This window comes from Alosa alosa, chromosome 10 (assembly GCF_017589495.1).
Source record: "Alosa alosa isolate M-15738 ecotype Scorff River chromosome 10, AALO_Geno_1.1, whole genome shotgun sequence".
Classification (NCBI taxonomy): Eukaryota; Metazoa; Chordata; class Actinopteri; order Clupeiformes; family Clupeidae; genus Alosa; species Alosa alosa.
In genome coordinates this window covers 25,316,064-25,333,341 of record NC_063198.1, presented here as the reverse complement: position 1 = coordinate 25,333,341, position 17,278 = coordinate 25,316,064, and the positions used below count along the sequence as shown (strand labels likewise).

At 46.3% G+C, this 17,278-nt stretch overlaps 1 protein-coding gene across 2 annotated transcripts; it reads left to right on the top strand.

Moving 5' to 3' along the window:
• The first annotated feature begins 1,570 nt into the window (after positions 1 to 1,570).
• On the top strand, positions 1,571 to 15,650 carry LOC125302636 (adenosine receptor A1-like). Of its 2 annotated transcripts, XR_007194941.1 has the most exons (3): positions 1,571 to 2,453; positions 13,784 to 14,779; positions 15,057 to 15,650. XR_007194941.1 is itself a non-coding variant. In XM_048255930.1 (2 exons), the coding sequence occupies exons 1-2, from the start codon at positions 2,113 to 2,115 to the stop codon at positions 14,463 to 14,465; spliced, it is 1,023 nt and encodes a 340-aa protein (XP_048111887.1). In that variant the 5' UTR covers positions 1,571 to 2,112; the 3' UTR covers positions 14,466 to 15,650. The 2 variants fall into 2 exon arrangements, 1 of the variants encoding a protein (XP_048111887.1); XM_048255930.1 differs by having other exon boundaries at positions 13,784 to 15,650.
• Positions 15,651 to 17,278: the final 1,628 nt, after the last annotated feature.

Genomic DNA, 17,278 nt, shown 5'->3' with positions numbered 1-17,278 from the left:
TGACAGTAGGCCCACAATAGGCCCACACTTAGTAGTTGATCAAGAGTCAATATATGACTGAAAAGATTATCATCCGCCTGGTAATTAGGATCCTTACAGTTTACACACAATTACTGGTACTTGAGACACAATGATCACAACAAGTAACTCGTGCAGCAACCCTCTGAACCAATTATGCTAAACTACAATTCCTGCTTTACACTCAAGATGCAGTTCTAAAGCACACTTTTTTCAAAACACTACACACAGTTATCTGCATTTGGCACAGTTTTCATGAACAAAATCTCTTGTTTTCACTAGGAACACACTGCCATTCAAATATCTAAAGTTACAGTAATTGCCCTATTGTGCACACTGACATCACATGGGCAAACACCTGTCACACAGTTTTACAATTAGCAATCAGAGCTATAGCATAATGCTTGTGATGTGGATGAGGTGCTGTGGCCAGACAAAAACAGAAGAGATGATGAAGCACTGTAGTAAATTCTTCTGTTGTTTTGTATGTAGACCACTGAATGTGCAATTTTGTGTTGTTTGTACACTGTGTACATTGTTATTGTGGGGAACAATAAAATATATGTGTTACTGTGTATTTGTGTGTCCCGAGTATAAAAACAATATTCTCAAATATTTTACAGTATGTATGTACTGCCTGTAGTAAGTGTAATAATCAAAAAAGGCCTAAGTCATTATGATAAATGGAGAAGAAGTGTTTTCCATTCATCATAGTGGTTTACATTGAGCACGTTAGTGTTCAACTGGTTCTGATAAATGTCTATTCATATGATGGTTTGTGTTTGTCATTGGAAAATGAAATACTATTTTAAGAAGAAATAACATTGTTTTGAAGAATTGAGGGGTTTTGCCCATTGTGTGCGTGTTTTTTTTTTTGTGTGTAGAGTTCTGAGAATATGAGGCATGCTTTCAGAAAATGTATGTAAGCAATCGAGAAATTGTTTAATATTTTACCAACAATTATGACTCGCCTTCAATGCCTCAAATGATGGTAGCCTACATACATAGGCCTAGTGGGGTATTAGAAATTATGCCTTGAGCTTCATCCGCTCATCTACAATCGAAATTGTGATCATGTCTTCCTGTAGGCTAACTCTACTGTTTTGCAGACGGACGCCGTTCTCGATATGATATGTCTACTTGATTTTCCACCTTTCAGTGAAAGGATGGCTCGCTTGGGCACTTTAATTTTCCGTAAAAAACGGAAAAGCTGCAAACCAATTACACGCTGGGTAAGTTCACAGGAGACGCAAAGTCTGGGCTGTGCAGCTATAATGTGAAGCAAAAAGCATCATTGCATCACTTGAAACGTAACATACAGTTAGAGGTAAATGTGTATTTTATAAAATTGACTAATTGATAAGTTGGCGCTCGCATGTCCCTCCCTCGAGCTTGGACGCAGGAGCGGCTAATTTACCTCCTGTCAGAGAATGATACAGTGAAAGTGATTGGGTGGTCTAGAACTTAGCATGTGACTACGAACGAATACGGATCTGAGGCAAAGGTGGTAAGAAAGGAGCGCAAGAGACTGTTAGATCATTCACCACAAGGACAAGGCATTGAACAACCTGAGACCGTCTCCAACCGCGTACGGAAGGCAAAACTATAACTCTCGTCTTTTAGATAGACGGAGAGCGTCATTGAGGTACAGTTATGAGTTTCACGAGAGTGCGGGGGAGTTGACATGCTTAAAAAAATAAACGGGATGATCCGTTCTTTTGAAATACTGACTAAGGGCGAACGCCGTCCGGAACACGGCGGGAAGTGAGATGAATCATCCCGTCTCCTGCTGGAGCACATCGGAGTGGAATACTGGACATGGACATTTGTGCGGTATATAGGCGCAGGGGCAAGTTTAAGACTCTGCTATAGTTTACAAGGACGCTGCATGTTCACGTTCTGCGTCTGAACATGTAAACAATGGAAGTTGGCGTGATATTGGATATGGCTGCGCATTTGTCCTGTTTAACAGAACGTCCACACAATGAACTGCTTCAAAAAGTTTATTTGAGATACGTTATTTTACCTGTCACTTAAGGTGGTAACATTGCACTTCAAGGCGATATAGGAGCCCGCGACCCGAACGCACCAAGGATGCCTACTGGTTTACCTCACTCGCAGTCTCTCTACATTGGTATGGAGGTAGTGATCGCCCTCTCCTCGGTCATTGGGAATGTCATGGTGGTGTGGGCTGTGCGGATCAATCGCTCTTTGAGGGACACGACATTTTACTTCATCGTGTCTTTGGCGCTGGCGGACATTGCGGTGGGCGCGCTCGTGATCCCGCTGGCCATCACCATCAGCATCGGGCTCGAGACGCATTTCTACAGTTGTTTGCTGGTGGCTTGCACCGTGCTGGTGTTGACGCAAAGTTCTATCCTGGCTCTGCTGGCCATAGCAATTGATCGCTATCTCAGAGTGAAAATCCCAATGAGGTAAGCTCAGTTTTCACGACATAGCAAGCCGGCACATCGACCCCACCTAAATATTAAATGTCAGTCTATTTCTGTTGTATGAAATATAATAATACCAGTAGGTCAGAGTCAGAGATGATTCGCAAAGTCCATGTGATAATATGGTGGCTGCTCTGTCAGGTTCCAGTCACTGAATAAGTAGGCCATGGGTCACAATGAGTAAACTCTAAAGATCATTAGCCTATAGAGACGAACGCGCTTACATCTCTTGCAGATGTGTGTATGATCTGGTCCTCTGGGGCCAAATTTAAAGGACAAACTCCCGAGCCTGATCATGATTGAGATTTGGTTTAAAAAACCAGTGCAAGGGTGAGAGAATAATCAAATTGATCACCACCAGTGCCCTTCTTGAAGGTCATGGAACACTTGCTCTCTCTCTGTTATTTCATCTAACCTATTGTCTTTAGGTTTACTTAATTAATCCATTCATTGGTGCCCCAGAAGCAATTGAGATGCCAGGACCACTCATAAACCATACAGAGAAACCACATGCATGTGATATTAGCATTTTAAGATTCCCCAAAGTATGAATATGTGCACAAGGAATGATTGCATCAACAGTTGCTTACAGTGGCTGAAACTAAATCCCCCTATGATGGTGACAGCTCATTAGACTTGGATGTTTGTATGTGTTGTTTGTGTGTGTGTGATGTGTGTTTTCCCTGAGTCTGGGCAGGTGTGCTTTGTTTTGGTGTCTCGGGGAGCCCTCCAGGCAGCGCTTCCCAGTCTCCATGCCCCACTGTCAGAGAGGGAGAGAGCGGAGAGAAAGAAGAGGTTGGGCAGTGTTGGGGGTAGAGAGGTTGGGCAGTGTTTGCCGGGAGGGGGTAGAGAGGTTGGGCAGTGTTGGGGGTAGAGAGGTTTGGCAGTGTTTGCCGGGGTAGAGAGGTTGGGCAGTGTTTGCCGGGGGTAGAGAGGTTGGGCAGTGTTTGCCAGAGGCCCCCGGCCCTCACAGACGCTGAATTCCACAGATGCAACGTTGCGCTCAGTCTGCAGCGAATCCCATTGCGTCCAGCTCTCCTGTCATCCGCGTGAGGCTTTTCTCACTATTTGAGAAAAGTCCAAAGAAAGAGTCCACTTCTCTCTCGCTGTTTCAAGTAGATGCAGGAGTCCACTTCTCTCTCACCATTTGAAATACATGCAGTCATGTTCTGAAAAGGAGCATTCATATTATGTCTGCTGTCACTTGACATTGTTCACTGCGTGGCTGAGACTCTGTGGTTGTGTAAACAACTCTCTCAGTGAAGTGCTACAAGTTTGTCATTGTTGATTGATTGAGATTGAAAGGGGGCAGTCATTCATTACTGGGGCCCCATGGGCAGTCCTGCTATTCTCCAGAGAGACCCAGTAGCGCTGGTAGCGCTAGCCTTATTCTCCATCATGGTGACCTGGGCCGTAGGGATCAGTGGGCTCCAGAGAGTGTGTCTGACTAATTGCCACTTACTGTACAGTACCTCTGTTAGCATTAGTGGATTCAGCAAGTGCCGGATAATGAGACGCACACCACCACACCACACCCTACCACAGCGATGGCACCACACCAGACCACGCCACACCACACCACACCCTACCACAGCGATGGTACCACAGCACCGCACACCACACCAGACCACACCAGACCACACCACAGCACACCACAGCACACCACACCAGACCACACCACACCCTACCACACCACACCACCCACACCAGACCACGCCACACCACACCACACCACGCCACACCACGCCACACCACACCACACCACACCACACCACACCACGCCACACCACACCATACCACAGCACAGCACACCACACCACACCAGACCACACCACACCACACCACAGCGATGGCACCACAGCACCACACACCACACCAGACCACACCAGACCACACCACAGCACACCACAGCACACCACACCAGACCACACCACACCACACCACACCACATCACACCACACCAGACCACACCAGGCCACACCACACCAGACCACACCCTACCACAGCGATGGCACCACACCAGACCACACCACACCAGACCACACCACAGCACACCACACCAGACCACACCACACCACACCACACCACACCACACCACACCACACCACACCAGACCACACCACGCCACACCACACCACACCACACCTGGACAGCGAGTTGACACTGACCTGATCCAGACCATGTCACACCACACCACCTGACACCACAGCACACTGGGGCACCATGTCCCTAAATATCAGATCTGAGTGATGTCTGGGATGACCTGGAAGACCTGGGGCTTTAAATGTGTGTGTGTGTGTGGTACCTGGTGTGTGTGTGTAGTGGGGTGGTGGGCTTTAAATGGCAATGCGTGACTGAAACGTGATCCGTGGCTGGCTGGAGTCAGTCACTCACTCACTCTCTCTCTCTCTCTCTCTCTTTCTTTCTTTCTTTTTTCTTTCTTTCTTTCTTTCTTTCTCTCTCTCTCTCTTTCTGTGTGTCAGCTTATGTGAGCTTGTGTGTGTGTATGTATATGCAGATGCTTCTGTGTGTGTGTGTGTGTTACTGTGCATGTGTATGCCTGTTTGTCTATGTGGAGTGCCAGAATGCTTATTGAAAGTCAAGTGTTTGTATGTGTTGTTTGTGTGTGTGTGTGTGTGTTTTCCCTGAGTCTGGGCAGGTGTGCTTTGTTTTGGTGTCTCGGGGAGCCCTCTCCAGGCAGCTTCCCAGTCTCCATGCCCCCCACTGTCAGAGAGGGAGAGGCGGAGAAAAAAAAGAGGTTGGGCAGTGTTGGGGGTAGAGAGGTTGGGCAGTGTTTGCGCGGTAGAGAGGTTGGGCAGTGTTGGGGGTAGAGAGGTTTGGCAGTGTTTGCGGGGGTAGAGAGGTTGGGCAGTGTTTGCGGGGTAGAGAGGTTGGGCAGTGTTTGCCAGAGGCCCCGGCCCTCACAGGCAGCTGAATTCCACAGATGCAAGCGTTAGCTCAGTCTGCAGCGAATCCCATTGCGTCCAGCTCTCCTGTCATCCCCGGCGTGAGGCTTTTCTCACTATTTGAGAAAAGTCAAAGAAAGGATCCACTTCTCTCTCGCTGTTTCAAGTAGATGCAGGAGTCCACTTCTCTCTCACCATTTGAAATACATGCAGTCATGTTCTGAAAAGGAGCATTCATATTATGTCTGCTGTCACTTGACATTGTTCACTGCGTGGCTGAGACTCTGTGGTTGTGTAAACAACTCTCTCCAGTGAAGTGCTACAAGTTTGTCATTGTTGATTGATTGAGATTGAAAGGGGCAGTCATTCATTACTGGGGCCCCATGGGCAGTCCTGCTATTCTCCAGAGGGCCCAGTAGCTGGTAGCGTAGCCTTATTCTCCATCATGGTGACCTGGGCGTGTAGGGATCAGTGGGCTCCAGAGAGTGTGTCTGACTAATTGCCACTTACTGTACAGTACCTCTGTTAGCATTAGTGGATTCAGCAAGTGCGGATAATGAGGCCTTGCACACCACCACACCACACCCTACCACAGCGATGGCACCACACCAGACCATGCCACCACACCACCACACCCTACCACCCAGATGGTACCACAGCACCGCACACCACACCAGACCACACCCAGACCACACCACAGCACACCACAGCACACCACACCAGACCACACCACACCCTACCACAGCGATGGCACCACACCAGACCACACCACACCACACCACACCAGCCCACACCACGCCACCACACCACACCCACACCACACCCGCCACACCACACCCATACCCACAGCACAGCACACCACACCACACCAGACCAGACCACACCACACCCTACCACAGCGATGGCACCACAGCACCACACACCACACCAGACCACACCAGACCACACCACAGCACACCACAGCACACCACACCCAGACCACCCACACCCACACCACCCACATCACACCACACCAGACCACCCAGGCCACACCACACCAGACCACACCCCTACCACAGCGATGGCACCACACCAGACCACACCACACCAGACCACACCACAGCACACCACACCAGACCACACCACACCACACCACACCACACCACACCACACCACACCACATCACACCACACCAGACCACACCACGCCACACCACACCAGACCACACCCTACCACAGCGATGGCACCACACCAGACCACACCACACCAGACCACACCACACCACACCACACCACACCACAGCACCGCACTGTGCTGGCACCATGTCCCTGGACTGAGTTGATCTGATCTGAGTGATGTCACGGGGATGACCTGAAGGAGAGCCACTGGGGCTTTAAATATCAGCGTGAGGCTGGAACGCTCCCAGACCTGGTACCTGTGTGTGTGTGTGTAGTGGGGGTGGTGGGCTTTAAATGGTCATTGACTGAAAGCTGTATCCGTGGCTGGCTGGAGTCAGTCCTCCCCTCCTCTCTCTCTCTCTCTCTCTCTCTCTCTTTCTTTCTTTCTTTCTTTCTTTCTTTCTTTCTTTCTTTCTCTCTCTCTCTTTCTGTGTGTCAGCTTATGTGAGCTTGTGTGTGTGTATGTATATGCAGATGCTTCTGTGTGTGTGTGTGTGTTACTGTGCATGTGTATGCCTGTTTGTCTATGTGAGTGCCAGAATAAGCTTATTGAAAGTCAAGTGTTTGTGTGTGTGTGTGTGTGTGTGTGTAGGGGTGTATGTTTGTGTGTGTTAGTGTTGCACTACTGTAGGCACTGATACTACAAAAGAATCGCGATGCCCTGAAATAAAAAATGTCACAATACTTAATTTTATTAGTATCAATATTTTTAAAAATGGCCGTGTTCTTTTGTAGTAACATTAGTGTGTGCAAGGCATGCCTAGTGCCTCTCCTAGCCTGCACGTTTTTTCTCCTCACACACATTATTAGCTGTCGTGCCATAAACAGCCAGACATGGCTGCTAGTTTAAGTGATGCTGTAGCTGCACAGCAGTAACACATAATAATAGTCTAATATTAAGTTGATTTGCTCACTTACATCTTTCAAGTTTGTGTTGCTAACCTACCTAGGCTATGGGATTTAGGTAATTAGGCTTACTGTTGGGTTTAATATCAGAAATAGGCTACACAACCTTGGCAAACTTTTACATCGGGAGAACTATCCCGCCAACTCAGGTCATGTCTGTCATTTGTAGAGTGCCCACTAAAATCATAAATGACACTCATCTCTTGTATGATCCCAGAAAGATTTTCTTCGACTTGTTTGTTCTTTTGAACATGTATTTTATCTAATGACAAAGAAAGCATAACAAACTGCATCCACACATCCTTGTTGTGCACTGTATGCAACTATTTTTCACTAGCCTAAAACCATGAGACTGAAGGCTAATTACCCTCATGTATTTCTTAAAACGACAGGCACTCAACTACACACCACCAATGCACACTCAATTAGACCTACACACCACATTAAAGATATGACTAAGTGTAATAGTTTTAAAATCAGTATCGAAATGACTAAATATGTTTAGTTACTAGTAATTATGCAGGTTATAAAATATTACACACTATTAACAAAATATATACACTTATGAATTCCAAAATATATGACAGAAAATATGACATTTGGCCATCATTTTCCGTGTGTGTGTGTGTGGAGGGTCGAGCAGAATTTAGGAATGTTAATGATCAGACTACTGTAATATTACTGATGACGTCAAGGGGTTGCGGCCCCCCAAATCAAATCAAATGAAATATGGTATCGGTATCGAAAAAATAATTTTGGTATCGTGACAAAACTAGTGTGTGTGTATATGTGTGCTGGTATTTCTGTGTGTGTGTGTGTGTGTGTGTGTGTCTATGTGAGTGCCGGAGTAAGCTTGTTGAAAGTCGTGTGTGTGTGTGTGTGTTTGTCTTTCTCATATGACTGTGAGTGGACTAAGACTGTCAGGGCTATCAAAAGGAAAGTCTAAACAACTGGCAGAACTCCAGCTGTGATGGGCAGTCTTGCTGTGTGGCGTAGGTAATGCTTTATGTACCCTTGAATGTCAAAGCTCTATCACCTCTGGGAATATTTGAATCCTTTCTGTAGAAATTTGATTGGTGGATTCAAATAAAGAATTCAAATGTGTGTATGTGTGTGTGCGCGCGCATACCTTTGCCTCTGTGTGTGTGTGTGTGTATCTGTGTGTTCGTGAACGCACCCCTGCCTCTGTGTGTGTGTGTGTGTGTGTGTGTGTGTGTGTGTGTGTGTGTGTGTGTTCGTGAGCGTATCCCTGCCTCTGTGTGTGTGTGTGTGTGTGTTCTGGAGCGCACCCCTGCCTCTGTGTGTGTGTGTGTGTGTGTGTGTGTGTGTGTGTGTGTGTGTGTGTGTGTGTGTGTGGAGAAAAGCCCTTCTCTTCTCCAGACATGCATCACGGCTGTCATTTAAAGTAGTCCTGATGCAGTGGTGCACTCATACCTCCATTCCCAAACCAGCCGCTCCTCCAGATCCCTTTGATTAATTGCATCTGCATGATCATTATCATCAGAGGGGTTTATTTTGGTGGGGACTGTGATCTGCAGTCTGAAGGTGGATTAATGACCACAGCCTTTTCCTAATAAATGGACAGCCTGGGACATTCCTGCACAAGGACTGTACAAAGGATCTTCTCTTGCCAAAGCGGCCCTCCCATACTGTGTACTTTTATAGTTAATGAGTTTCATGAATTCCGTTGTCTCCCAAACTCTAAAAACACTCATATTTCACGTTTTAATAAACCCTAATTGTCCAAAGAACATGCTTTCTCTTACACTTTATGCTCTGTGAATCCTTTCGAGCCTTATGCTCAGTATAATAAAATGCAGCAGGTGAATCCTAGGTCGTTCCAAGGTTATTCTGTAGAAGTTCTTAATTACTCTGACTTGGCGCTGCTATGACATGGTGATGGTGACTCACGGCAGACTTTCAACAACTCAGCTCAAATAAGTCCATGTGGCAGTGATCAACAATGTTTCAGTGGCATCCATTTAGTCCTGGTTATGGGGCACTGCCTCTCCGGACGAATCCAGTAGCATGCAGACAAAATGTATCATTCTAGAAGATTCCTCCTATAAGTATAAGTGTATATACTCTTTTGATCCCGTGAGGGAAATTTGGTCTCTGCATTTATCCCGATCCGTGAATTAGTGAAACACACTCAGCACACAGTGAACACACAGTGAGGTGAAGCACACACTAATCTCGGTGCAGTGAGCTGCCTGCAACAACAGCAGCACTTGGGGAGCAGTTAGGGGTTAGGTGCCTTGCTCAAGGGCACTTCTGCCGTGCCTACTGGTCGTGGTTCAAACCGGCAACCCTCCTGAGGCCCATATATATATATATATATATATATATATATATAAGTGGTAGTTTAGGTTAGTATTGGATCAAACACTCATGAACACCATCCCTTCATAAGAACCCATCTCTGATGATATAACCTGGTAGGAGTTTAGTTTCCTCATGTGCTGAGGGATCTGACTATGTAACATTTTACATTACACAGTTGTTCAGACAAAAGAATAAAAACAAAATATTATAAATAATACATGAGTACTGGGACCCCTGATCCTCCTCTTCCCATAGAGAGTGTATATGAGTACTGGGACCCCTGATCCTCCTCTTCCCATAGAGAGTGTATATGAGTACTGGGACCCCTGATTCTCCCTAATGCCTACTATCTGGTCCTGCCATGTCACATTTATATATATTCATTCAGTGGTACATTTTTGCTTTATGCTTTCACTAATAATGATAGAAGTATAATGAGAGAAGTAATGTGCTTTACCTTGAGATGGCAGGACCAGATAGTAGGCATTAGGGAGAATCAGGGGTCCCAGTACTCATATACACTCTCTATGGGAAGAGGAGGATCAGGGGTCCCAGTACTCATATACACTCTCTATGGGAAGAGGAGGATCAGGGGTTCCAGTACTCATGTATTATTTATAATATTTTGTTTTTATTCTTTTGGCTGAACAACTGTGTAATGTAAAATGTTACATAGTCAGATCCCTCAGCACATGAGGAAACTAAACTCCTACCAGGTTATATCATCAGAGATGGGTTCTTATGAAGGGATGGTGTTCATGAGTGTTTGATCCAATACTAACCTAAACTACCCCTTGGATTAGCATAACTGCTCATTCCCTCTGGAGTGCCTGTGTTTGTGTCTGTAGTAGTATGACTCACACAGTAGTACATTGAATGTTATTCTCCTCTGTAAGTCGCTTTGGATAAAAGCATCTGCTAAATGAATAAATGTAAAACATAATGTCAATTATTATAAGGGCCGGTCTGCCCAGAGCTGCCTACTCCGGCCCCTGGCACTCTCCCCAGAGCTGCCCAAGGGAGACGCTCCCTGGCATCAATTCACTGTCAGTCGCTCTGGAATGAAGAAGAGAGTCTACCAGCAGACAGATAGTGTATCAGATGGGACGGCCCAAGGCCTGTTGCACCCGTATCAGCTGTCTGTGCGGAGAGAGGGGGGAGAGGAGATGAGCTCCAGCCTGCCTAGGATAGCTCAGTGGCAGGGCAGGAGCACAGGGCTGGCTCAGTGGCATCGTTCAATGCCATGACTGGAGCTTGTACAGAGAGGGCTGCTGTAACTACACAAGATGACATACATACACACACTCACACACACTCACACACACACACACATAGACAAACAAATTGTTAATTATGTTTAAGCTCTTTTGTAGCCTAGCAACATTCTTTTTGTAACACACACACACACACAAACAGCACAGGTCCACGCCAAATGAGGGCTGGATCTGTTCCAGAGAGAACTGCTGTAACCTCAGAGGAGAATCTCCTGTGGAAGGCACACCTATTTTGATGGTCAAGAAGGACTCATGTCTGTGTGGAGTGTGGATGGTTAGCTAGTCAGGATGCAGATAGATAGATAGATAGATAGATACTTTATTGATCCTCAAGGGGAAATTCAACCCCCTTAATGTGGGTCTGAGTGGACGGTCAGTCAGGACTCCCTTGGTGGAAGGTTGGTCCTTCAGTCATTCAGTCAGCAAAGCGGGTCTGTATGCAATGTGGACGGTTAGCCAGGACGCGCCCAGCCCAGTCGTGTCCCTGTCCTTATGTTACCTGATCGTAACTGGACTGGACTCTGTAATGAATTATTCTGGCCCAGATTCAGTGATGTTGTGCCAGGAACACACAGGTCCAGATTCACTCCAGTCCAGTGTCAACTGCTGTTATCCAACAGTGTGTACTTTTCAGGAGAAACATCTTTTTATGTTTATTAGACATTTGATCTCAACTGCCAAAGGGCATGCTTTGCGTTCTATTACTCATTATGCTCGATTAATCGATTAACACAGTATAATAAAGTTATTGTCTTTTTTGTAATGAAGAACAGAAGAACATTGGAGCACCTGATATAGAGAACAGACACTGGAACAGCTGGGTGTGATATGGGATATAGAACAGACACTAGAACAGCTGGGTGTGATATGGGATATAGAACAGACACTAGAACAGCTGGGTGTGATATAGAATATAGAACAGACACTAGAACAGCTGGGTGTGATATAGAACAGACACTAGAACAGCTGGGTGTGATATAGAATATATAACAGACACTGGAACAGCTGGGTGTGATATGGGATGTAGAACAGACACTAGAACAACTGGGTGTGATATGGGATGTAGAACAGACACTAGAACAACTGGGTGTGATATGGGATGGGTCTTGTCAGGTTGGACACTACCTGGCTCATCTACTCGTTATGTCGGCCAGCACCACTAGAGAGGGATTAGTGATGCTGATGGAGCCAATGTCTGTCTGACATCTGTCCGTCTGTCTGCCAGTCAGGCTGTCTTTCTCTTTTAATTAGTCATGTATCGCATTTAACATAGTATAAGTCTGTTTGGGCACTGCTTTGTTATTGGCTGCCTTTGCCTCTCCTCTCCTCCTCTGGCTGATGTAGAGCTGACTGTTTCTGTGTGTTGGGTCATTTCAATGTTGGGTTGTTTTTCAGTGTTGGGTTGTTTCTGTGTTGGGTTGTTTCTCATGTGTTTACTCCGTTAGTTTGATCACTCATCTGTTTTGTTTTCAATGTCTAACTGACTTCTGCCTAACTTCTCCACATCCACACATCCTTGTTATGCACTGTATGCGACTATTTTTCACTAGCCGAAAACCGTGAGACTGAAGGCTAATTACCCTTACGTATTTCTTAAAGCGACAGGCACTCAATTATACACACCACCAATGCACACTCAATTAGACCTACACCACATTAAAGATATGACTAAGTGTAATAGTTTTAAAATCAGTATTCAAATAACTAAATATGTTTAGCTACTAATAATTATGCAGATTATAAAATGCTACACACTATTAACAAAATATATATATGAATTTCAAAATATATGACAGAAAGATATGACATTTGGCCATCATTTTCCATTTGTGTGTGTGTGTGTGACTTGGTATCGGTATCGAAAACAATAATTTTGGTATTGTGACAACACTAGTGTGTGTGTGTGTGTGTGTGTGTGTGTGTGTATATGTGTGTGTATCTATGTGAGTGCCGGAGTAAGATTGTTGAAAGTCAAGTGTGTGTGTGTGTGTTTGTGTGTGCGTGTGCATGTGTGTTTGTCTTTCTCATATCTTCTTATCCTCCCTCTCATATCTCAGGTCTGTAATATCCTTTGGTATGAGGCATAGTATCTGGTGTACTGTGTGTGTGTGTGTCTGTAAGGTATGAGGCATAGTATCTGGTGTACTGTGTGTGTGTGTGTCTGTAAGGTATGAGGCATAGTATCTGGCGTAGTGTCAGTGGTTCTGCATCCTGTCTGTTTGAAATGGCGCTCTTGCAGTGGTAAAGCACTGCCATGATGAGTGGGTATGGGTATGACATTGGTCATGTTGGTCCCTGTATGCAGAGCACTTTAGTTGTTCCTAGTGTGGTTTTCTCTGACTGCAGTTATAGGAAGCAGAGTTAGATGTTGACTTTTTCTCTTCTGTGTGTCTCCCCCGTGTGTGTGTGTGTGTGTGTGTGTGTGTGTGTGTGTGTGTGTGTGTGTGTGTGTGTGTGTGTGTGTGTGTACAGTTATAAAAGGCTGTCTCATCTCCTCTGTGTGTGTGTGTGTGTGTACAGTTATAAGAGGCTGTCTCATCTCCTCTGTGTGTGTGTGTGTGTGTGTGTGTGTGTGTGTGTGTGTGTGTGTGTGTGTACAGTTATAAGAGGCTGTCTCATCTCCTCTGTGTGTGTGTGTGTGTGTACAGTTATAAGAGGCTGTCTCATATGGTGTGTGTGCAGTTCTAACAGCCTTATAGGTGTGTGTGCAGTTCTAACAGCCTTATATCCTCTGTGTTTCTCAGTTATAAGCGTGTGGTGACGCGGCGGCGTGCGGGGATGGCGGTGGTGGTCAGTTGGCTGGTGGCCATCGTGGTCGGCCTGACGCCCATGCTGGGCTGGAACAACCTGGATCGTCTCCGCCAGGACAGCAACGGCACGCTGGCGGCAGCGGCGGCGGGCGCCAACCCGGTGGTGGTGTGCCAGTTCGAGAACGTCATCAGCATGGAGTACATGGTCTACTTCAACTTCTTCGGCTGGGTGCTGCCGCCGCTGGTGCTGATGCTGGCCATCTACGTCGAGATCTTCTACATGATCCACCGGCAGCTCAACAAGAAGGTGACCGCCAGCCACACCGACCCCAGCCGCTACTACGGCAAGGAGCTGAAGCTGGCCAAGTCGCTGGCACTGGTGCTCTTCCTGTTTGCGGTCAGCTGGCTGCCCCTCCACATCCTGAACTGCCTGACGCTGTTCTGCCCAGAGTGCCAGAAGCCCATGTACCTGATCTACATCGCCATCCTGCTGACGCACGGCAACTCGGCCGTCAACCCCATCGTCTACGCCTTCCGCATCAAGAAGTTCCGCAGCGCCTTCCTCAGCATCTGGGAGCGCTACGTGTGTTGCCGGGAGACGGGGCGGCTGCGGGGGCGGCCCAGCCCACAGAGGGGCAGTCACGAGCGCCGTCTGCGCTCCAACGACGGCATCTGAGAGTACCCCTCGCCGGGACGAGACGTGACTGAAACTGAGGGCACATCAGGGAGAACATCAGAGAGAGAGAGAGAGAGAGAGATGATGGATAGACAGAGATAGGAAAAAGATGGATGAGAGAGAAAGAGAGAGAGAGATGTTAAGAGACTCTTTTTTTTTAAGTGTCCCTCATGCGTGTGGCCCATTTATCAGGAGTGTGGTCATCTGTGTTCCGTGGACCATTTGCTTCTGTGATGTCTCACTGTGGTGGTGAAGTTCCTGAACACACACACACACACACACACACACACACACACACACACACACACACACACGTATGTGGCATTAAAAGCTTTCAGGCAGCTGGACCAGCCCATCTCCCTTCTCAGGGGTCTTCATCAGAGAGAGGACGTTTCACTCTGAGAGATGAGGATCCAGGGCACATTGTGTGATTGTGGAGCGGAGCGTTGAAATGACTCCTGGCAGATGAGGACTATGTGGTTGTCACCATTATAGCAATCACAAAGGCTGCCCTCAGAACGCGAGCACCACACACACACACACACAAACACACACACACACACACACACACACACACACACACACACACAGACACACACACACACACACAAGTACACACACACAGGACCTGCAATCTGTGAGGTGGCATTCCTCTCTAATGTGCCATTTAGCTTAATCTCTAGCCACAGAAGTGCAAACCTTATAGGAGCATTTACAACCATGGCTATTTAACCGGAAGGAAACACGCGGTTCACAGCCGGTGCCTTTCTAGAAGTGTGGGGACGATTTTCAGAGCGTGGTGACGTTTCCTCCTCTCCTCTAGATCTCCTTCTACGGAGTTAAGGGGCCGTACCGGCCATCCACGCTGAAATGTTGACGAGGCTATTTTGGCCGAGGAATATCCATCTTGTGTGACAGGTGGGATATTAGAGTGAAGTATTACCGTTTGCTGCTCTCCCCACTTAGGGTTAGTCTAATCCATAGCGAGTGCGTCTGGAGGGGAAGCCCTGGTTCCTCTCAGGGTGGCTGATCAATAAGCTGGCAAACTGACCAGAAGACTGTGGGGGATGGCAGGGGGGTGGGGTTCTGTTTAAGTGTTTTTTTTGTGAAGGTCATTTGTTTCTTCCTGTTTTGATTTGAAATTCATCTCCCTTATGACGTTCAGTAGCTGTAAGAGGAATTGGCACTGGAAGAAAAATAAATCAAAAAGTAAAAAAAAAAAACCCTTGGTGAGTTTGTTTTTCTTTCTTACTTCAGGCCAGTAGTTTACCTACCATTACTGAGATATGTATATAGATATAGATATGTATGTATGTGTATATATATGTATGTATATATATATAATATATATATATTTAAAAGTGTCCAGGCACCGATTACTCGAGTGCAGTGATGAGTGAAGGGGCGATGCATGTCAGAGGAAATGGGAAATGGCAGCAGCTCCCCCACAGGACGTTCACACGGCGTGAGATGAATAAAACATGGAGGAGTCGGATTCTAAGGCTGTGAATCCCGCCGCTGCTACGGGAATACGCAACACTGGCGCTCAGCTGGAGGCCACTCTATGCACACATGGAAAACATACTAATCAATGTCTTCAAAACATTATACAACATGATCGAGAGGGCAAGTTTATAGCACAATTCATACACACTGATACATATGTTGCATTACAAATTAGCATGTAAACATGGAAAAATAAGAAAATGCATTGTAAAAGAAATCTCAGAAAAGTAAGAGATTAAAAGATGGATGTGCATGAGTAAATGTGGTCTGAACTACATAACAAACAAAATTTAACTGAACAAAATCTACTACTCCAAGGCAACTGAAATTACAAATCCTTAAAATGATATCACATTTGTGTATTATAGCTTGGTTTCCAGAGGTGTGATTCTAGACAATTCACTGATATAGAGCTTCCTATTTATTCTCATGGTGCCATGTGTAAAGCTTGGTGACGTTGCTCTGTATAAACAGGGAAAGCTGTCGAAAGGTCGAGGTCAGCAGTCACCACTGCGGCTCGCTTCATCTTCACAAGTTGTTTACGTTAGTCAGCTGACTCAGGGGCCGCTGTTGTGACATTTCTAAAGATGGACGTTATCCAGCTCGCATCACACAGAGTGATCCGTCTCCTCCGGCGCTCGTGATGGCTGGGGTCGCCGTGGCGATCATGTGCCATTAGGCTGGCATAAACACACTCAGGTAACATCACCAGGGAGACGAGTGTTGGAGCCTGCGGAAAGACAACCCAATCTCCAGAAGCTTCCAGAGTTCACAGAGTTTGGTCCATCATGTTACTGATGTCGTGTTTGTTGCATCAGAACACATCAGAGAGTGGGATGCTGAGGACCAGATCTGAACCATAGACTATCTGGACTAGATATGATGCACTGACCACTGTATCCATTCCAGAGTCCACTGTGACCAATTAATCATTTGGTTGTGTGTTTTCTGGTGTAGAGCTTATTGACACAGTACATGAGTAATCACGAAAATGTTTTCTTAAACGCAGAATGCTGAAGCGAGTCCTTGAGCTCCATAAGGATATTAACTCTGTGAGGAGTCAGACACATGTGTCTTTCCTATTTTCTAAATGTTTTATCTCTGTCTATTTTTTTTGTTAGAGGTTAATAACACCAAACCCCCTGAGCGACTAGCTGTCAGCACCCCAAGTCAAAACAAATTCCTCACAGCTATGAGTCAGGAACAAATGTATCACTCTAATAACAGTGACTCTGCAGAAACATCTCTTAGAAGAAGGACTGTAGCAAACAACCTATTTCATCACTGGCCAGTCATACTTCCCAGTC